The sequence below is a fragment of the Schistocerca americana genome, chromosome 7 (genome assembly GCF_021461395.2).
Source record: "Schistocerca americana isolate TAMUIC-IGC-003095 chromosome 7, iqSchAmer2.1, whole genome shotgun sequence".
NCBI classification, from domain to species: domain Eukaryota; kingdom Metazoa; phylum Arthropoda; class Insecta; order Orthoptera; family Acrididae; genus Schistocerca; species Schistocerca americana.
Window position 1 is genome coordinate 223,899,604 of NC_060125.1, and position 22,940 is coordinate 223,922,543.

Here is a 22,940-nt window from a genome sequence, read left to right on the forward strand (position 1 = left end):
GATTTGCTATCATGTCAGGTTTTTCATGGAAGGTGTTAGATTTGCCTGACACCTAATAGAGTATGTCATGTCCTTAGCCATGAGGGTATTTATGTTACTATCTGCAGTCTCTGCAGGTACACGGTGAGTTGGACGTGCACCTCGTCATCAGACGCTTCCAGTACCTGACAATAGTAGCAGCTGTGGCGCGGCGTGTGTTGCAGGCAGCTGGACCAGAACCAGCTGTGGTGGCTGCGGGCGGACGCCTTCCTGCGACTGCGACAGCTGCGCAACCTCAGGCTCGACTCCAATGGGTTGACCGCCGTGCCCACGGACGCGCTCAGACCGCTCGCCCAACTGGAGGCCCTGTGAGTACCGTCCCTCACTACTATCTCCTCTTCTTCTGATAACAGTAACAGAAATTTAATCTTGTAGACTGAGCACCTCAGGCGTGAGATGGTACGCACTAAGGGACACATGGTGTCATGATTTACTTTCTTTCTTTCGCTCTGGACTGTTTTCCGCGGCGACACGTCGGTACATCCTTGTATACAAAATTCTCGTGTCACAGTGTTAGTTGCCATACTGCTCCGAAACGGCTAGATCGATTCTCATGAAATTTTACATGTATCTTCGGTAGGTCTTACAAGGGAACCTCCCCGTCGCACCCCCCTCAGATTTAGTTATAAGTTGGCACAGTGGATAGGCTTTGAAAAACTGAACACAGATCAATCGAGAAAACTGGAAGAAGTTGTATTGAACTATGAAAAAAATAAGCAAAATGTACAAACTGAGTAGTCCATAAGTAACATATGCAACATCAAGGGCACAGTGACGTCAGAAGCGCCGTGGTCCCGTGGCTAGCGTGAGTAGATGCGGAAGGAGAGGTCCTTGGTTCAAGTCCGCCCTCGAGTGAATATTTTAATTTTTTATTTTCAGGTTATGTGACAAACTGTTATGTTTTCATCACTTTTTTCCGAGTGATTACCACATCCACAAGAAAACCTAAATCGGGCAAGGTAGAAGAATCTTTTTACCCATTCGCCAAGTGTACAAGCTAGGTGGGTCGACAACATATTCCTGTCATGTGACGCACATGCCGTCACCAGTGTCGTATAGAATATATCAGACGTGTTTTCCTATGGAGGAATCGGTTAACCTATGACCTTACGACAATTGTTTTCGGTTCCCAGTGGAGAGGCACGTCCTTTCGTCTACTAATCGCACGGTTTTGCGCTGCGGTCGCAAAACACAAACACTAAACTTATTAGTCAACAGAGACGTCAATGAACGGACAGATCATAACCTTGCCAAAATAAAGTAAGTAAACTTTTCACTCGAGGGAAGGCTTGAACCAAGGACCTCCCCTTCCGCAGCTCCTCACGCTACCCACGGGGCCACGGCGCTACTGTCCTGACATTACCCTTGAGGTTGCCTATCTTACACATGGACTACTCAGTTTGCATATTTTGGTTGTTTTTTTCGTAGTTCCACACAACTTCTTCCTGTTTTCTCGATTGATCTGTGTTCAGTTTTTCAAGGCCTATCCACTGTGCCAACGTATAACTAAATCTGAGGGGGGTGCGATGGGGAGGTTCCCTTGTTAGAATCGGTCAGAATCTATTTTTCATACACCTAAGTGATAAGGGTGGTCTACGCCAAAAAAATTTTCTTATTTTTTGGACAGAACTTTTCATTTTTTTTTTTTTTTTTTGATGTGGCATTAAAAAATACACACAACCCTACATTTTCGACCTTCTACCACCAACCCCTTTTTTTTAATAGCGATTTTAGTACACTACTGGCCATTAAAATTGCTACACCAGGAAGAAATGCAGATGATAAATGGGTATTCATTGGACAAATATATTATACTAGAACTGACATGTGAGTACATTTTCACGCAGTTTGGGTGCATAGATCCTGAGAAATCAGTACCCAGAACAACCACCTCTGGCCGTAATAACGGCCTTGATACACCCGGGCATTGAGTCAAACACAGCTTGGATGGCGTGTACAGGTACAGCTGCCCATGCAGCTTCAACACGATACTACAGTTCATCAAGAGTTGTGACTGGCGTTTTGTGACAAGCCATGTGCTCCGCCACCATTGACCAGACCTTTTCAATTGGTCATAGATCTGGAGAAAGTGCTGGCCAGGGCAGCAGTCGAACATTTTCTGTATCCAGGAAGGCCCGTACAGGACCTGCAACATGCGGTCGTGCATTATCCTGCTGAAATGTAGGGTTTCGCAGGGATCGAATGAAGGGTGGAGCCACAGGGCGTAACACATTTGAAATGTAACGTCCACTGTTCAAAGTGCCGTCAATGCGAACGAGAGGTGACCGAGACGTGTAACCAGTGGCACCCCATACCATCATGCCAAGTGATACACTAGTATGACGTTGACGAATACACGCTTCTAATGTGCGTTCATCGCGATGTCGCCAAATACGGATGCGATCTCCATGATGCTGTAAACAGAACCTGGATTCATCCGAAAAAATGACGTTTTGCCATTGGTGCACCCAGGTTCGTCGTTGAGTACACCATCGCAGGCGCTCCTGTCTGTGATGCAGCGTCAAGGGTAACGGCAGCCATGGTCTCCGAGCTGATAGTCCATGCTGCTGCAAACGTCTTCGAACTGTTCATGCAGATGGTTGTTGTTTTGCAAACGTCCCCATCTGTTGACTCAGGGATAGAGACGTGGCTGCACAATCCGTTACATCCATGCAGATAAGATGCCTGTCATCTCGACTGCTAGTGATACGAGGCCGTTGGGATCCAGCACGGCGTTCCGTATTACCCTCCTGAACCCACCGAGTCTATGCTGGTTGGAACCTTTCCTCATGTCAGCACGTTGTAGGTGTCGCCATCGGCACCAACCTTGTGTGAATGCTCTGAAAAGCTATTCATTTGTATATCAGAGCACCTTCTTCCAGTCGGTTAAATTTCGCGTCTGTAGCATGTCATCTTCGTGGTGTAGCAATTTTAATGGCCAGTAGTGTAATTTAATAATTTTCAACACTTGTCGATAACTGATCAGTTATCACTTGATTAGTTATCCCCGCCAGGCGTCTACCGGTGATAGTCTTTCACTATTCGATAGATAGGAAATTGAACAAAACGTACCAAAAGCAACGACTCGAATATCCCTCTTTGAATCGACGCAACTAGACCGAGAAGTTTAACTAGGTAGCATGCGTCATTCGCCAAACCGACATTTAGGCCTAGCGCATACGCATCGATTTTTGTCGTACGGAAATATATCGTACGTTCAAATTCTTTTAGTGAGACAAATTAGTTCCTTTGCTCTCCTTTGTTCCTCTAAAAGAAATTAATCGCACAATATTTTTACGTACGATAAAAATCGATTCTTGTGCGCTTGGCCTTAGTCATAATGCTGACGAATACGTTTGGACATGAAATTTCCGCCACATCTGCATGCTCGTGGACGACCCGTGTATCGGCTGCAATTGTTAAATCCGCGCGGTCTACCATAGAAACGCTAGAACTAATAGTGGCCGATACTGCCGGACTTTCCCTCTAAGTCTTTTCTCATTCCCTACACAGTTTTCGGCAATTATTATTGTTTGTGTTACGAGATCCCACCAACAACGGCTATTGTGTTACACCTATACATTGTGTCACACGTATACATTATTCATATAGACAAGAGATAATTTATATGGCAAAACGACGTTTGCCGGGTCAGCTATAACATATAAAGATTTTCAGAGGCGGAACGAATTTCGCCCGGTATAGCTAGTTCGTTTCTGAAATCGTAGAAAGCCTGTATCTGGAAGTATTAAGGTCCTTGGTGGTCAAAGCAAAATACACTCTAAGACAAAAAAAAAACACTATGCAAAACGAAAGAATCATCCAAACGGGTCGGAAATCGGTAGATGTGATGCACATGTACAGAAAAACAAATTATTACAACTTCAGAAAAGTTAAATGATTTATTCGAGAGAAAGAGTTGCACAAATTGAGGAAGTCAATAATGTGTTGTTCCACCTCTGGCCCTTGTGCAAACAGTTATTCGTCTTGGAAGTGACAGAGAGTTGTACGTTCTCCTGAGGAGCATTGTGCACGTTCTGCCCAATTGGCACTTTGGATCATCAGAATCCCGAGATGGTTTGATTGCCCTGTCCATAATGCTCCAAACGTTCTGAACCGGGGAGAGATCCGGCAACCTTGCTGGCCAAGGTAGGATTTGGCAAGTACGAAGACAGTAGTAACCATCACTGTGTGCTGGCAGTCGTTGTCTTGCTGAAATGTAAGCCCAGGATAGCTTGGCATGGAGGGCAACAAAACAGGCTGCATAAAATCGTCGACGCACCACTGTGCTGTAAGGGTGCCCCGAATAACAACTACAGGGGTCCTGCTACGAAAATAAATGGCTTCCCAGACCATCACGCCGTATGGCGGGCGAGAGTCAGGTTGGTAACCCACCCCTGTCCAGGGCGTCTCCGTACACGTCTTTGCTGGTCATCGGGGTTCATTTCGAGGCGGTACTCATCGCTGAAGACAATTCTACTCCGTTCAATGAGATTCCAGTCAGAAGACGCCACATACAATGTATGTCTTGGTGCTTGCCAAACTCTACCTTGCCCGGCAAGGTCGCCGGGTGTCTCCGCAATTGAGAACGTTGCGAGCATTATGTGGAGGGCCCTCCATCCAGTCCTGGATTTTGACGATCTGACGAGCCTAGACACAATTTGGCACGATACCCAGCCAACTACTCTTATCAACCAGTGCCAAACCGAAAAATTGCTTGCGTGGGTGCCAGAGGTTGACAAATGTGTTACGGATTTGTTAAGTTCTTTCTCTAGAACATATCATTCAGTTTTACCGAAATTGTAATTATTTGTTTTCCTGTACACGTACATCACGTCTACCGATTCCTCTCCCAAAATTAGAATTGTATTAATACCTTGATATATATCAACGGGGACAGGTGAAAATGTGTGCCCCGACCGGGACTCGAACCCGGGATCTCCTGTTTACGTGGCAGACGCTCTATCCATCTGAGCCACCGAGGGCACAGAGGACATGTCCGAAAGAACAGACACAATATCCATATAAGAATATAGCTCTGGCAACACCATCCATGACCTTCTTCTTCTGTGCGGATGCACACATATTCCCCGAATTCTTACGGGACTTGGTAAGAATCTCTTCCACGAGTAATGAGTGTGTTGGGGTGAGACACTACGAATGTAGTATGTGGACACACAAGGTGAGAATGTGGGTCTCGCGGGAGGCGTGCGCGAGATAGTCCCTGCAGTCCGCTATCCTCTGTGCCCTCTGCGGCTCAGATGGTATTGTTATGTGTCCATCATCATCATCTCCCGGCACGGTAACTCAGCGTGTTCGGTCAGAGGGTTAGCTGCCCTCTGTAATTAAAAAAAAAAACTGAGTTAAGGGATCAACGGCGAACTGAAACGGATGTTTATCAGTAAACTCTTCCGGGCTAAGTTGCCGTGGTCGATCTGTAGAACTTCTTCTCCCTGACGTTTCGTTCTCAACTACGGAGAACATCTTCCGAGGTGAGTCGACGACTGGCTGCTAGGAGCTGGGGCCGCCGCTTATATAGAGATCGTAGGGGGCGCCACCACACGTCACATGGCGTCGATGTGCAGCTATCTCTGGCTATCGTCTGTTCTCTCGATTGCAGGCAATCGATTGTCACGTGATTGATGCAACGTCGACCGCCATATCTTATCCAATTTTAATCCTTCTTCTTTACGATTAAAATTGTATTGATGTTTGTGGATTTCAATTGCCTCTCTATACATACGTGTATGTATAATTGCGGCAGGGTTTACATAGGAACTACCAAAAGAAGCATCAATACACGGTTGACGGAGCACAAAAGAAACTGTCGCTTGGGACATATCGACAAATCGGCAGTAGCGGAACATGTTTTTAAGGATGGAGATCACGACATAAAATTTGGTGAAACAAGCGTGCTAGCGAGGACGTCGCACTATTATACACGTATGTATAGAGAGGCAATTGAAATCCACAAACATCAATACAATTTTAATCGTAAAGAAGAAGGATTAAAATTGGATAAGATATGGCGGTCGACGTTGCATCAATCACGTGACAATCGATTGCCTGCAATCGAGAGAACAGACGATAGCCAGAGATAGCTGCACATCGACGCCATGTGACGTGTGGTGGCGCCCCCTACGATCTCTATATAAGCGGCGGCCCCAGCTCCTAGCAGCCAGTCGTCGACTCACCTCGGAAGATGTTCTCCGTAGTTGAGAACGAAACGTCAGGGAGAAGAAGTTCTACAGATCGACCACGGCAACTTAGCCCGGAAGAGTTTACTGATAAAGACGCCGGCCGTGAAAGCCTACATGGAATGATGAAACGGATGTCTTACGACGTCCGCCCCGAGCAGATACACCGAACGAAAACGAACCAAATGAGATTTTTAGAAAAGTGGATAGAGCGTCTGCCTTGTAAGTAGGAGATCCCGGGTTCGAGTCCCGGTCGGGGCACACATTTTCGCCTGTCCCTGTTGATATATATCAACGCTCGTTAGTAGCTGAAGGTATTAATACAATTCTAATTTTGTTCTAGGCGGCTGCAGGTCATCATCCATGTAAGTATATAGATTCCTCACCCTTCCGGATAACTCCTTCATGTAGTGTAGACAAAAACTTTTCGTGGAGTGTATTCTATACCATTATTTTTTTCAATTTTTAGCAGATCTCAAATTTCACAAACATTTAAAACATTGTGCCAGAGGAAAATTTTAAAATTCCGAAAACTTTTAACTCAAACAATCTTTTAATTAGCGTAATTCGTCGGAAAATGAGTGTTTGTTTAAAACTATAATTCACAAAAGATTTGAATAGAGACGCAGTGTTGAACAGTTTTGAAACAGAATTACAAGGAGCCGAAATGAATGCAGTAGCCAACAAAGGTTACCGACTTAGCTTACCTTACGCTTCACACAGTTAGATACTTCACCTCATACTCTAAAACATACACAGAATACACATTAAAATTATGTAACAGAAATAAATTACAGATGCCACACAGGTCTTTGGCCTCTGTAGAATACGTAGAAAACGAAAGAAACTATGACTCCAAGACTTTTAAGGTAAACAGACAATTAAAGAAACAAATGTTTTAGAACAGTATAAATTCCTGACGTTGCCCGAATGTGGGCTGTCTGTATCATAACGAACTCCAGGAAAACTCCAATCAGCCGAGATCGCTAGTAAATTTTTTTTTTTTTTTAGATAACTGTTTCAAATAAGATTACGTTAGCATTTTCGAATCTTTGAAGAGGTCAACATAGACGTACCGAAAGATGTCATCTAAATGAACACTTTACTAGCGATCTTGGCCGTCTGGAGTTTTACCGGAGTTCATTTTAAAATAGTTTGTACACCAGAACATTCAGAATAAAGAGCTCATGCAATTTTAAAGAATCCTTGTATGAATGCTTCAAGTACAAAAGAGTTTACAAAAGTTTAAACACATGAGCATTCGAAGTAAGACACATATACAATTTTAAAGCGTCCATCTCTGTACTTAATCGGGTAATAATGGAACTAGGACCGGCCAAAATGTGAGCCCTTTCACAGTTCTGTTAAGAATAACTCGGGTATGTTCCGAGAACCAATAATGCTGACCCAGTACCTACTGCAATCTACATCCTTCTGAATCTGCTTAGTGTACTCATCTCTTGGTCCCCCTCTACGATTTCCACACTGCCCTCCAATACTAAATTGGTGATCCTTGATGGCTCAGAACATGTCCTACCAACCGATCCCTTCTTCTAGTCAAGTTGTGCCACAAATTTCTCTTCTCTCCAATTCTATTCAACACCTCCTCATTAGTTATGTGATCTACCCATTTAATCTTCAGCATTCTTCTGTAACACCACATTTCGAAAGCTTCTATTCTCTTCTTGTCCAAACTATTTATCGTCCATGTTTCACTTCCATACATGGCTACACTCCATACAAATACTTTCAGAACGACTTCCTGACTCTTAAATCTATACTCGATGTTAACAAATTTCTCTTCTTCAGAAACGCTTTCCTTGCCATTGCCAATCTACATTTTATAACCTCTCTACTTCGTCCATCATCAGTTATTTTGCTCCCCAAATAGCAAAACTCATTTACTACTTTAACTGTCTCATTTCCTAATCTAATTCCCTCAGCATCACCTGATTTAATTCGACTACATTCCATTATCCTCGTTTTGCATTTGTGGATGTTCATCTTATATCCTCCTTTGCGTTTTTATTTCTTCTCCATGGATTTTAATACCTACTCCAAATTTTTCTTTTGTTTCCTTTACTGCTTGCTCAATATACAGATTGAATAACATCGGGGAGAGCCTACAACCCTGTCTCACTCCCTTCTCCACCACCGCTTCTCTTTCATGTCCCTCGACTCTTATAACTGCCATCTGGTTTCTGTATAAATTGTAAATAGACTTTCGCTCCCTGTATTTTACCCCTGCCACCTTCAGAATTTGAAAGAGAATATTCCAGCCAACATTGTCAAAAGCTTTCTCTAAGCCTAAAAATGTTAGAAACGTAGTTTTGCCTTTTGAGAATTAAATACCCTAAAATGTGTCCAGGAAGGACCCACACCACATATCCATGCTAGGGGTGTATATATTATAAACACAGCCTCGATCCAGAATAGAACACACCCCTGTGTCTTTTTGATTCAAGATTAGATTTGTTTCACCTACTTTCCTCCTGGATTACCCTGTATGTATTAGGGATGAGAAAGATGGCTGGTAGTTCAGCAACTTGTCGGCGTGCGCCTGTCACAGAGACGGGAGGCGGACAGCGCAGAAAAACCTGTTTCCCTCTCGCCTGACTCTCGTCTCTCAAAATCCCATCCAGTGGTGAGAGGAAGCTTGCAAAGGGCCCGTGACAGAGCAGCAGGAAGTGCTTATGGAAATACCACGGAACATAAGAAGGAGTGCTGCGACAGCTTTTACTGTCAACTGATAATGGCTCTCGTGATATATGACAAGCGCCCCGCCCTCTCACACAACTGCGACTCCGCGTCTGCCGCACAACTGTGTATCATTCGCTGCCTCCGGGAACTGCGCTACAGCTGACGGAGTTCCGACCTGTAGACTGAGTAAGAGGACATAGGAAATACAAGTTCTTAGCTGTACTTTGTCTTTCAAGATATGAAAATTAAATACATGAGATCGTCAGAAACAGTCTGAAAAGCTCGTAAGGCTATTACAGCGGAGGTTGTGCTGAGAAATAATTGTTGAGAAAATAATCGATACGTTGCGCCGTTTTCGAAATATTTACCATTGGAGTTAGCCAATCAGGTCGTTTTGCACGCAAATTCGAGCTCCAGGACGCCCTAAAATGCGGAAGTGCACAGACATCTGTGGCTCCGTGAGTTACCACTTGTTGAAATGTTTCATTACCACTTAAAATGTGCCTTTTCCGGAAGTGATGGGCTTGCGTTAGGTGAGCAAACCCACGGTTCAATTTGAGGAAACCAAACGAAGAACTCTTTTGGCGACACCACCTGTGGCCGGCTGTTTGAATCTGCGCTCGCAACGACCTAATTGGTTAATTTCAATATTAAATAATACGGAAACAGCGCAACGTATTTAATTTTTATCTTAATAGTTATTTTTCAGCACAGCCTAGTCTGTAGCCCCCTTACAAGCTTTACAGACTGTTTCTGACCACTGTACTGTTTTGTTATAACTAACACGATAAAAACACATTAATGCCTTAAACATCATTAACAAAACAGTAACACGATCGTCACAGCCTGATGATTACGTGGATAAAAAAAATGAATTCTTTACTCTGTTCGGATCTCAGAAGTCGCAAGATTCTAATTTTCCCGGATCTTTGAAAGTGATCAGTATACAAAGCCCCTCCGTCTTCAGGCCACAAGTGGCCCATCGGGACCATCCGACAGCCGTGTCATCCTCAGCTGAGGATGCAGGTAGGAGGGGCGTGTAGTCAGCACACCGCTCTACCGGACGTTACCTTTTTTTTTTTTTGACGGAGCTGCTACTGTTCGGTCGAGTAGCTCCTCAATTGGCATCACGAGGCTGATGCACCCCGAAATATGGCAACAGCGTATGGCGGCCCGGGTGGTCACCCACCCAAGTGCCAGCCACGCCCAACAGCGCTTAACTTCGGTGATCTGACGGGAACCGGTTTATCCATTGCGGCAAGGCCGTTGCCGGTCAATATACAAACTGGAATGCGACACTGGACATTCAACAAGGATCAGTAATCACATGGGAACCGGCGGTCGCAAAGGCCGTCAAGGGCTACTAAATGGCGTTGGAGTTGTTTAGTCACATGCTACAATTGTACGCACACTACAAGAGATTCTATAAGTTCTGTCCAGATGCATGGAGACATGCCTAACCTCGACACTGCATTGAAACGCACACCCTATCAGAGATGCCTGGTGTATCTCAAAGACATCCTGCTGCCACAACAATCCTGCCCACTAGGTCCTCCGACAACATACAGGTGTTTCATACACTAGACTCTTCAGATACCCCACAGCAATATTTCCATTGCGCACAGAGGGGGTGGTCGTTGTGCTCGATGCGACTGGCCCACCGCGACCGTTCCAGCGGCCGGGAAAGGTTTTCTGCAGATGTGCCCTCACTTGTCTGCTGAAATGTGGGTGGGGAGTGGGGGGGGGGGGGGGCTCCGTTGCTGTAATCGAATGCTGCGACGAGTAGGCATCATTCAGCTTGTCCGATAGAATACCGGGCCACCATCAAGTTTGTCCGGAGATCATGCGGCCTAATTAAACAGTCTCCGACGATGCCAGCCATACGTGACCGTAGCGCCTTCTCGTCGCGGTTCTTATGTGATTATTGACCCTTGTTGTATGACTGAAATGCAATTTAAATTTGTGAATCTTTTTGTCTCTTTGAATCATCCTACATGTATTTTTCGGTACCGATTGGTATTGACCTGCTCTTAAAACAGCATTTTACTTTTCATTAAAAACTACACTGCCCAGTGTGAATTAGTATTAGGCGTCAAAGAGAGAGGAAGCAGATACATGCCCAACAAAAGTGGATTCGACAGATGCTCAACTGAAGCAGATATTGGCGACATTTTCGTTTATGTTCCCAACGGAAAACGAATATGTGTTGTGTGTAGAAATTAACATGATACTTTCTTCCCCTCCCCCCCCCCCCCCCCCCCCCCATGAATCATGGACCTTGCTGTTGGTGGGAAGGCTTGCGTGCCTCAGCGTTACAGATAGCCGTACCGTAGGTGCAACCACAACGGAGGGGTATCTGTTGAGAGGCCAGACAAACGTGTGGTTCCTGAAGAGGGGCAGCAGCCTTTTCAGTAGTTGCAAGGGCGACAGTCTGGATGATTGACTGATCTGGCCCTATAACACTAACCAAAACGGCCTTGCTGTGCTGGTACTGCGAACGGCTGAAAGCAAGGGGAAACTACGGCCGTAACTTTTCCCGACGGCATGCAGCTTTACTGTATGGTTAAATGATGATGGCGTCCTCTTGGGTAAAATATTCCGGAGGTAAAATAGTCCCCCATTCGGATCTCCGGGCGGGGACTACTCAAGAGAATGTCGTTATCCGGAGAAAGAAAACTGGCATTCTAAGGATCGGAGCGTGTAATGTCAGATCCCTTATTCGGGCAGGTAGGTTAGAAAATTTAAAAAGGGAAATGGATAGGTTAAAGTTAGATATAGTAGGAATTAGTGAAGTTCGGTGGCAGGAGGAACAAGACTTCTGGTCAGGTGACTACAGGGTTATAAACACAAAATCAAATAGGGGTAATGCAGGAGTAGGTTTAATAATGAATAGGAAAATAGGAATGCGGGTAAGCTACTACAAACAGCATAGTGAACACATTATTGTGGCCAAGATAGATACGAAGCCCACGCCTACTACAGTAATACAAGTTTATATGCCAACTAGCTCTGCAGATGACGAAGAAATTGAAGAAATGTATGATGAAATAAAAGAAATTATTCACATAGTGAAGGGTGACGAAAATTTAATAGTTATGGGTGACTGGAATTCGGTAGTGGGAAAAGGGAGAGAAGGAAACGTAGTAGGTGAATATGGATTGGGGCTAAGAAATGAAAGAGGAAGCCGCCTGTTAGAATTTTACACAGAGCTTAGCTTAATCATAGCTAACACTTGGTTCAAGAATCATAAAAGAAGGATGTATACATGGAAGAAGCCTGGAGATACTGACAGGTTTCAGATAGATTATCTAATGGTAAGACAGAGAATTAGGAACCAGGTTTTAAATTGTAAGACATTTTCAGGGGCAGATGTGGACTCTGACCACAATCTATTGGTTATGAACTGTAGATTAAAACTCAAGAAACTGCAAAAAGGTGGAAATTTAAGGAGATGGGACCTGGATAAACTGAAAGAACCAGAGGTTGTACAGAGTTTCAGGGAGAGCCTAAGGGAACAATTGACAGGAATGGGGGAAATAAATACAGTAGAAGAAGAATGGGTAGCTTTGAGGGATGAAGTAGTAAAGGCAGCAGAGGATCAATTTGGTAAAAAGACGAGGGCTAGTAGAAATCATTGGGTAACAGAAGATATATTGAATTTAATTGATGAAAGGAGAAAATATAAAAAATGTAGTAAATGAAGCAGGCAAAAAGGAATACAAACGTCTCAAAAATGAGATCGACGGGAAGTGCAAATTGGCCAAGCAGGGATGGCTTGAGGACAAATGTAAGGATGCAGAGGCTTATCTCACTAGGGGTAACATACATACTGCCTAAAGAGACCTTTGGAGAAAAGAGAACCACTTGCATGAACATCAAGAGCTAAGACGGAAACCCATTTCTAAGCAAAGAATGGAAAGCAGAAAGGCGGAAGGAGTATACAGAGGGTCTATACAAGGGCGCGCGGGATTAGCCGAGCAGTCTAGGCGCTACAGTCATGGACTGTGCGGCGGGTCCCGGCGGAGGTTCGAGTCCTCCCTCGGGCATGGGTGTGTGTGTGTGTGTTTGTCCTTAGGATAATTTACGTTAAGTAGTGTGTAAGCTTAGGGACTGATGACCTTAGCAGTTAAGTCCCATAAGGTTTCACACACATTTCAACATTTCATTTCTATACAAGGGCGATGCACTTGAGGACAATATTATGGAAATGGAAGAGGATGTAGATGAAGATGAAATGGGAGATACGATACTGCGTGAAGAGTTTGACAGAGCACTGAAAAACCTGAGTCGAAACAAGGCCCCCGGAGTAGACAACATTCCATTGGAACTACTGACGGCCTTGGGAGAGCCAGTCCTGACAAAACTCTACCATCTGGTGAGCAAGATGTATGAGACAGGCGAAATACCCTCAGACTTCAAGAAGAATATAATAATTCCAGTCCCAAAGAAAGCAGGTGTTGACAGATGTGAAAATTACCGAACTATCAGTTTCGTAAGCCACAGCTGCAAAACACTAACGCGAATTCTTTACAGAAGAATGGAAAAACTAGTAGAAGCCGACCTCGGGGAAGATCAGTTTGGATTCGGTAGAAATATCGGAACCCGTGAGGCAATACTGACCCTACGACTTATCTTAGAAGAAAGATTAAGGAAAGGCAAACCTACGTTTCTAGCATTTGTAGACTTATTGAAAGCTTTTGACAATGATGACTGGAATACTCTCCTTCAAATTCTAAAGGTGGCAGGCGTAAAATACAGGGAGCGAAAGGCTATTTACAATTTGTACAGAAACCAGATGGCAGTTATAGGAATCGAGGGGCATGAAAGGGAAGCAGTGGTTGGGAAGGGAGTAAGACAGGGCTGTAGCCTATCCCCGATGTTATTCAATCTGTATATTGAGCAAGCAGTGAAGGAAACAAAAGAAAAATTCGGAGTAGGTATTAAAATCCATGGAGAAGAAATAAAAACTTTGAGGTTCGCCGATGACATTGTAATTCTGTCAGAGACGGCAAAGGACTTGGAAGAGTAGTTGAACGGAATGGATAGTGTCTTGAAAGGAGGATATAAGATGAACATCAACAAAAGCAAAACGAGGATAATGGAATGTAGTCGAATTATTTCGGGTGATGCTGAGGGAATTAGATTAGGAAATGAGACACTTAAAGTAGTAATGGAGTTTTGCTATTTGGGGAGGAAAATAACTGATGATGCTCGAAGTAGAGAGGATATCAAATGTAGACTGGCAATGGCAAGGAAAGCGTTTCTGAAGAAGAGAAATTTGTTAACATCGAGTATTGATTTAAATGTCAGGAAGTCGTTTCTTGAAGTATTTGTATGGAGCGTAGCCATGTATGGAAGTGAAACATGGACGATAAACAGTTTGGACAAGAAGAGAATAGAAGCTTTTGAAATGTGGTGCTACAGAAGAATTCTGAAGATTAGATGGGTAGATCACATAACTAATGAGGAAGTATTGAATAAGATTGGGGAGAAGAAAAGTTTGTGGCACAACTTGACTAGAAGAAGAGATCGGTTAGTAGGACATGTTCTGAGGCATCAAGGGATCACCAGTTTAGTATTGGAGGGCAGTGTGGAGGGTAAGAATCGTAGAGGGAGACCAAGAGATGAATACACTAAGCAGATTGAGAAGGATGTAGGTTGCGGTAGGTACTGGGAGATGAAGGGGGTTGCACAGGATAGAGTAGCATGGAAAGCTGCATCAAACCAGTGTCAGGACTGAAGACCACAACAACAACAACTTTCTTTTGTTGCATCGGGCTTTATTCCTTACGACAAGACAGTTGTTAAACAGAAATAGGTGATACGATGCCTACAGTGGTTGGACAAAACAGAACGAACAGCCACGTGATGAGATGTAAGACCATTTTTGACGTATACTTCTTGAAGGGAAATCTCCAGTGTTATTGAGTCTGTACACTGAGAGAACAGTAAAGGAAACTAGGGAGAGATTTGGAAAGGGAATTAAAGTTCAGGGAGAAGAAATTAAAAATTTAATGTTTCCTGACGATATTGTAATTGAATTAGAAGCAGCGAAGGACCTGAAAGGGCAGCTGAACCGGATGTGTACTGTCGGGAAAGAAGTAGCAAGATGAACACCAACAAAACTAAAACAAGTGTAATGGATGTAATCCAATAAAAATAGATGATGCAAAGAGAATTAGATTAGGAAGTGTGACACTAAAAGTATTAGCTGAGTTTTGCTGTTTGGGCAGAAGAGCAACAGATGAGGGCCAACGTTGAGAGGATATAAAATGCAAACTGTCTACAGTAAGGAACGCATTTCTGACAGAGAAGGAATTTGTTAATATATAATGTAAAGTTAAGTGTTAGGAATTATTGTCTGAAGATATTTCTGTGAAGTATAGCCCAGTACGGTTGTGACACGTATCCGATCAACAGTTCGGGGCTGACAAAAAGAGAACAGTATCTTTTGAAATGTGGTGCTACAGAAGATTGCTGAAGATTAGATAGAGTAATTAATGAGAAGGTGCTGAATCTTCTTCTTCTGATGCCTTCTTTCCCGTACCTGAACAGAGTCTGCGAGGTTAATATCGGATCTGACGTAGTTAATGTTAGAGGGTGGCCGGATACCCTTCTTGTCCCCACCATTTTATCCCGCAAAGGATTTTCTGTAGTCATCTCTCTGTGTGTTGTATTATCCATGCAAAAGAGAGAAAATGTTCTCGAAATGTTTGCGAATCTAGCAGCTGAACCGGGAGATGGGTACCAAAGCGGTATTCGCGTAGTCGGCTGTTTGAAACCACCCAAAAACGTTATCCAGGTTGAGCGTACATTGGCCCTCGTCGTTAATCCGCCATGTGGATTCGGTCAGGAGCCAGTCAGCCTTCTCGAATTCTGAAAGTGCCATGCTGAGACGCGCGGCCAACCAGTCGGGTGAGGAGGCACTGAATCTAATTGGGGAAAATGAAATTTATGACACAACTTGAATTACAAAAAGAATCGATTGATAGGACACATGCTTAGGAGCCGAGGAATCGTCAATTTGTAATCAAGGAAAGTGCGGCGGCTGAAAACTGTTGAGCCTTGAAATCAATAACCCAGTTCAAATGGATGTAGGTTGCGTTAGACATACAGGCATGAAATGTCTTGCACAGGATAAACTACCTTGGAGAGCTGCACCAAACAAGTCTCAGGCTGAAGACCACAACAACATCAACAACAACAGTAGTACTACCCGCCCACGGTATTATTGCACTTGGCCTCCCTTGACCGTGATAGGAAATTCGCAGTGACAGTACAGTGAGCAAAAGCTACATCAATTTTTTCGATTGTCGTATGCACTGTGGAAGACTTAATGGCTTAACGAACATGTTGTCTGGTCGTTAAAAAATCATAGCACCATTTGATCTGCTTCAAGGGCACCCACACCCCCTAGTGCAATCATATTGTGATGGACTAACATATTCAATTTCCACAACACTCATAATAATACTGAAGAGAGTGTCAGTTTGTGTGCAAGAGAAATTGCAGAAAATGCTCCTGATTTTACTTCAAATCAAATGGCTCTAAGCACTATGGGACTTAACATCTGAGGTCATCAGTCCCCTAGACTTAGGACTACTTAAACCTAACTAACCTAAGGACATCACACACATCCATGCCCGAGGCAGGATTCGAACCTGCGACCGTAGCCGCAGTGCGGTTCCAGACTGAAGCACCGAGAACTGCTCGGTTACAGCGACCGGCCCTGATTTTACTTTTGAGGTTGACACACAAATACCCCTAAAATCAAAACAAACTTAAATGTGTGAAGATGTCTACTTCATAATACGACGTATACCCATACTTTAGTGAAGTGCAGTGCACTGTTTTGGTCGAACATTTCCTTCATAAATTTTTGCGACTATTGACTGATACTAAAGAAATAAATTCCGCTTAACTTTTATTTGATATGTTTGCTTCGAGACAATTACCAACGATTCAGACACATCGTTAACGTTTAGCAGTCCTCTCTCTTTAAAAGAAGCAATTTTGAATGCTAGAGTTGAGATAACGGGTGATTATATTGTAATGGTAAGCCTCTATCATTACTGCAGTATAACTAAGAGGAACACGCGGAAAGTAAGCATATGATAACCGTCTCCATATTAGGTGTCTCCTACATGCCGACAACACGAGTTGCGCGTTTAACGATCACTGTGTATACGCAGAGAAGATTACGTTGTCGCGTTTGCCTAATTATCCATAGCGACTTCTAGGTATTTGATGACAAAGCGTAATTGGCCGTACTTAGCTAGATTTTCGTGTAATCTGCTAACGTAACTATAGGGAAACAGGACACGATTCCGTCGTGTTAGGTAATTACTTCACAGTCTTTCAACTGTTACGGGAGTTGCCCAAAATGGGGAGATGTCGACTGGGTGGTAATTTAGCGCCAAATTACCATGTGTTTTGTGCTGCATCTAAATTGACGAAGAATTCTTAGTAGCGTGTTGTACTTTTGGTCTTCAGAACGACACTTGTGTGATACAGCTCTCCAGGTTAGTCCATTCTACATCCAAATCTACATGGTTAGTTTGCAATTCACAATTAAGTGCCTGGCATCGAACCACCCTGAAACTATTTCTCTAGCATTCCACTCTCGAAAAGCACAAGGGAAAAATGAATATTTAAATCTTCCTTGCGAGCTCTGATTTCTCTTCTTTTCCTATCATCACCATTCCTCTCTATGTAAGTGGGCACCAGTAAAATATTTTCACATTGTGAGGGAAAAGATCGTCACGGAATTTTCATGAGAAGATTCTGCCGCAACGAAAAACGCCTCTGCTTTAATGATTCCACCCCAGTTTGCGCATCATATCCGTGGCACTCTCTCCCCTACTTCACAACAGTACAAAGCGAACTGCCCTTCTTTGAAGTTTTTCTGTGTCCATCCGTCGATTCAGTCTGATGCGGATCCCACACCCCGCAGCAATATTCAAGAAGAGGGTGGACAAGCGTAGCGTAAGCAGGCTCTTTAGTAGTTCTGTTGCTTCTTCTAAGTGTTTTGCCAATAAATCGCAGTCTTTGATTTGCGTTATCCACAACATTATATATATGATCGTTCCAATTGAAGTCATGTGTAATTGTAATCCCTAAGAATTTTCAGCTGAATTTGCAGCCTTTAAATTTGTGTAATTTATAATGTAATCTAATTTTAGCGGATTCCTTTTACTACTAATGTGGGTTTTCGTTATTTAGACTAACTTGCCTCTTTTCTTACCACACAGATATATTGTACAACTCGTTTTACATTCGGTTTTGATCATCTGATGACTTTGCAAGACGATAAATGACAGCTTCAACTGCAAACAGTCTAAGACGTCTGCTCAAATTGTCTCAAAAATCGTTTATCTAGATCAGGAACAGCAGAGGGCCCTATAACACTGCCTTGGGGAACGCTAGATATTACTCCTGTTTTACTCAATGACTTTTAGTCAATTACTACGTACTGTTGCCCTTCTGACAGGAAATCACGAGTCTAGTCGCACAACTGACACGATACTCCATAGGTACCAATTTGATTCAACGAAGCTTGTGGGAAACGGTGTCCAAAGTCTTCTGGGAATCTAAAAATATGGAGTCAGTTTGACATCCCCTTTCGATAGCACTCATTACTTCGTGAGAATAAAAAGCTAGTTGTTTTTCACAAGAACGGTATTTTCCGAATCAGTATTGGCTGTTTGTCAATAAATCGTTTTCTTCGAAGTTCAAAAATGGTTCAAATGGCTCTGAGCACTATGGGACTTAACATCTATGGTCATCAGTCCCCTAGAACTTAGAACTACTTAAACCTAACTAACCTAAGGACAGCACACAACACCCAGCCATCACGAGGCAGAGAAAATCCCTGACCCCGCCGGGAATCGAACCCGGGAACTCGGGCGTGGGAAGCGAGAAAGCTACCGCACGACCATTCTTCGAGGTAATCGCTAATGTTCGGACATAGTATTATGTTCCAAAATCCTATTGCAACTCGACCTTTGGGATATTGGTTTGTAATTAAATGGATCATTCCTATTTCATTTCTTACTTGTGAAACTTTCCAGTCTTTACGTAAGGATCTTTCGACGAGCGAGGGGTTGTGTATGACTGCTAAGGATGGGGGTTATTACATCAGCATACTCTGAAAGGAACCTGACTAGTATACGACCTGTACCAAAGGCGTTGGCTTTATTAAATGATCTAAAGTGCTTTGCTACACAGAAGATATCTACTTCCAAGTTACTCAGGTTAACATTTGTTCTTGATTCGAATTCTGGAGTATTTACTTCGTCTTCTGTTGTGAAGGAACTTCGGAAAAACATGTTTAGGTACTCTGCCTTTAGCGTTTTCACCAGTAATATTACAATTGTCATCGCGCATTATGGGTACTGATTGTGTCTTTTCGCTTGTGTACTTTACATATGACCATAATCTTTTTAAATTTTCTGCCAGATTTCGAGACAGAGTTTCGTTGTGAAAAGTACTTAAAGCATCTTGCATTGAAGTTCGCCCTAAATTTGGAGCTTCCGTAAAACATAGCCAATCTTGGGAGTTTAGCGTTCCTTTAAATTTGACATGCTCTTTTCGTTGCTTCTGCAACAGTGTTCTCACCTCTGTTGTGTAGTATGGGGGATCCGTACCATCTCTTATCAGTTTATTTGGTATATGTTTCTCAATAGCCATCGATAATATTTCTTTGAATTTAAACAACATCTAGTCTACATTTACATAGATTGGAAGCTGTAGAGAGTATCCTTTAGGAAGGCTTCAATCGAATTTTTGTCTGCTGTTTTAGATGTTTTTAGCGTTTGTTTTCGGTGGGTTCGGATTTTACGGTATTCAGTCTCTCTACAAGTTTGTGTTCACTAATCCCAGTATCCGAAATCCTGCGTAAATCTCTTCATCTTTATGCAACTACTGTAACCTACATCCACTCGAACCTGCTTATTCCATTAAAGCCTCCGAGTCGTCTGAACGCAATTTTTACCCACCCCCTAACCCCAGCCACTTTCTTCCATTACCAAATTGATGATTCCTCGATGCCTCATGTCCAATTAACTGATCTCTTCTTTTAGTCATGTCGACCCATAAATTTCTTTTCTCCACAATTCTGTTCGGTGCTCGTCCTCTTTTGATATGTAACAATGGGAAGAGAAATGTTCAGCAAAATGTTACTGTGTGCAGAAAGGTGGCTTCGTGATAGTTGTTTCTGTTCGAAGCGCACCGTGGCAGCGTATTTACTTACTTGGTGACGAACCTCAACCGCTTCTTGGACTTCCCTTCTATAAAAGTTGCAGTCTTTTGCTAGCACTCACGCATTGTTGAAATCTGCGGGGTAAGCCAGAACTCCAGTGACAAACTTACGGATGTTGTTCAGGGAAATAAATAAAAATGTCTTGTCACTTAGGCCTCCCGTCGGGTAGATCATAGCTTCTGAGTACTCTGGTATAAGTGACAAACCGGCCCCGGCGGCTAGTTTAAGAGTATTAAAATAATTATGTTTTATTCAGTTTGTTACCTCAGTTACCTTTGTTTCTGAAAAAATACCTTTACATCAGTGAAAAAGTTTGTAATACATTTTCACCAAAACGTACATCACAAAGGATACGATTTCGATTCTCGTAAGCGACTATGTGCATCTGACGTGTGTGGCGTCGCTGTGACGAGAGCTCAGCTTGCGTTGTTGTGTGTACTGTGTTCCAACATTATGAGTTACCTCCAAGAAAACTATTTATTGACGAATTCATAAAATATCGTTCTTGTGAAAAACAACTACTCTTTATTCTCACGAAGTGATGAGTGATACCGACAGGGGAGTCAAATTGATTCCATGTTTTTTAGATTTCCGGAATTCTTTTGACACCGTGCCAAAAGGCTTTTGACACCGTACAAGAAGGTTTGTGACGCCATACCAGAAGGCTTTTGATACCATACCTCTATTGAAATTGAATGGCTATAGAGTAACGTCTCAGTTGTGCAACTGGATTCATTATTTCATATCAAAAAGGTCACGGTTAGTAGTAATTAATGGAAAGTCATCGAGTAAAACAGAAGTAATATCTGGCATTCAGTGCTTAAAACGAATTGAAAAATGATTTAAACAAGCTATGTGTATAGTACATAAAGCGGCAATTGACTCCAAATAATGAAAAGTGTGAATTCATCCACACGAGTACTAATAGGAATCCTCTGTATTTCGTTTATACGATAAATCACACCAATCCAAAGGTTGACAATTTAGCTAAAGACATCGGATTTATAATTATGAATAACTTAAATCTGAATGATAACGTAAATAATGCTGTGAGTAAAGCAGACTAAAGACTGCGTTTCATTGGCAGAACACTTAGAAAATGCGATATGTCTACCTAAGACACTGCTTACATTACGCTTGTCCTGTTCTGGAGTATTGCTTTGCTGTGGGATCTGCATAGGATATCATTAACGGAGCACATCGAAAAATTTCAGAGAAGGGCAGGGCTTTTTGTAGTATCGTGAAATAGATGAGAGTGTGCCACTGATATGATATACGAATTGGGTTGGCAGTCAATAACAAATAGGTGTTTTTCGAATGAAATTGCAGTCACCAAATTTTTCTTCAGAGAGTGAAAAATATTGTTGACCTTCATTTACATAGGGATAAATAATCATCATAACGAAATAAGTAAAATCAGAGGTCTTACGGAAAGATTTAAGTGTTCTTTTTTCCCGCGCGCTATTCGAGAATGGGACGGCACAGAAATAGCTTCGGGTGGTTCGATGAACCCTCTGGTTGGTGCCCAATAGTGAGCTGTAGAGTAATCGTGTAGATGTAGATGTTATGCCGTTCTATTGCATTGGGCGAACCCATACACTAGGTGCATATCGACCAACTCTCCATCAGTAAACCTATACGTAATACTGCTGTGTATCACTCTTAACGGACAACATTGCTGGGAAACAAAATCCTATGCAGAACAGACCATTAGTGAATCCAAATTTGAGGACAACGAGTTAAAGGGTCATTGCTGTTGTCAACAGCAGTTAAGGTGAGTGCAAGGAAACAAGACACATGCCGCATACTGGCGACATTGCACTGTTGTATCTGTTTTCAGTGCAATACAGACACAGAAGTAATTTGGACAAGAAATCAAACGAAACGCAATATCTCTGTAAAGGGCCGGCAGAGACCATGGGTCCCTAATTCCAAAATGCTCAGACATTATCTCTGAACAACCTCTGAAAGTGTGTCGGTTTTTCACACTGTACATTTTGGCCCCGTTCTCCCAATGTTGCGCTACCGCATATTTTACAATTTGCTTTAAACGCGTTTGGCTTTCGTAATCTTTCACCCGCTCTTTTATTGTTCTTCTAGATAGGCTTATGTACCCTTTGCTACAGCCACACGTCGCTTCATAGATTCCCTCGATGTGCAGCTGATCAGAAGTGTCCGTTTTGCTTCGGGAAAATTTTATTTTCTTCTGACCGAAAGCTATCTTGTTTCTATGTCTTTTTCGAAGAATTTTGCTCATGTGATTAGTAGCTCTGGAAAGCAAAGGTAACCCTACAGAGTGTAAAAGCGTTCTTCGTTCTTATTACCATAACACGTCCGTGCGCGAATATGCGATTTTTCAGGGCGTCATATTTCGGATTCTGTTGATGACAGAGACAAGGGGTCAAGTGTTTAGGGTAGCCCTTGGCCTAGCGACCACCTGCATACCCGTCGAAAGACCGAGCATAATGTAGCTACCCGACAGCACAGGGTCAAATTTTAAACACTACACCCTCTCTCCAGCCCGGAAATTTGAGCAAATCGGTTGGTTCTTTTGCATTAGGTGCGGTCTGTAGCGGACCTCACGTGGTTTATAAAATCACCATCTGTTCATTGGCGGTTCCTAAACAAACCCCGAAAAACCACTATTTTTGTGCACGGAAAGTAGCAGTTCTGTAGATGACCGCTTCTATAATTTCTATTCATGGGATATCGTTAAAAAATTTACCGAATGATTTTAAGAGGAT

At 42.9% G+C, this 22,940-nt stretch overlaps 1 protein-coding gene, 1 non-coding gene and 1 pseudogene across 2 annotated transcripts in view; 1 reads left to right on the forward strand and 2 right to left on the reverse strand.

The window, feature by feature from the left end:
• The window catches only part of LOC124622851 (leucine-rich repeat-containing G-protein coupled receptor 4-like), a 414,664-nt gene that overhangs the window by 366,390 nt on the left and 25,334 nt on the right, over positions 1-22,940 (forward strand). The window contains exon 4 of the mRNA XM_047148643.1: positions 204-347. Within this exon, the coding sequence (XP_047004599.1) occupies positions 204-347 (144 nt within the window). The remainder of the gene's footprint in view (positions 1-203; positions 348-22,940) is intronic.
• On the reverse strand, positions 4,951-5,025 carry Trnat-cgu. Its single transcript has one exon. It is a non-coding gene; the product is annotated as a tRNA-Thr (tRNA).
• LOC124623380 lies at positions 10,090-10,207 on the reverse strand (annotated as a pseudogene).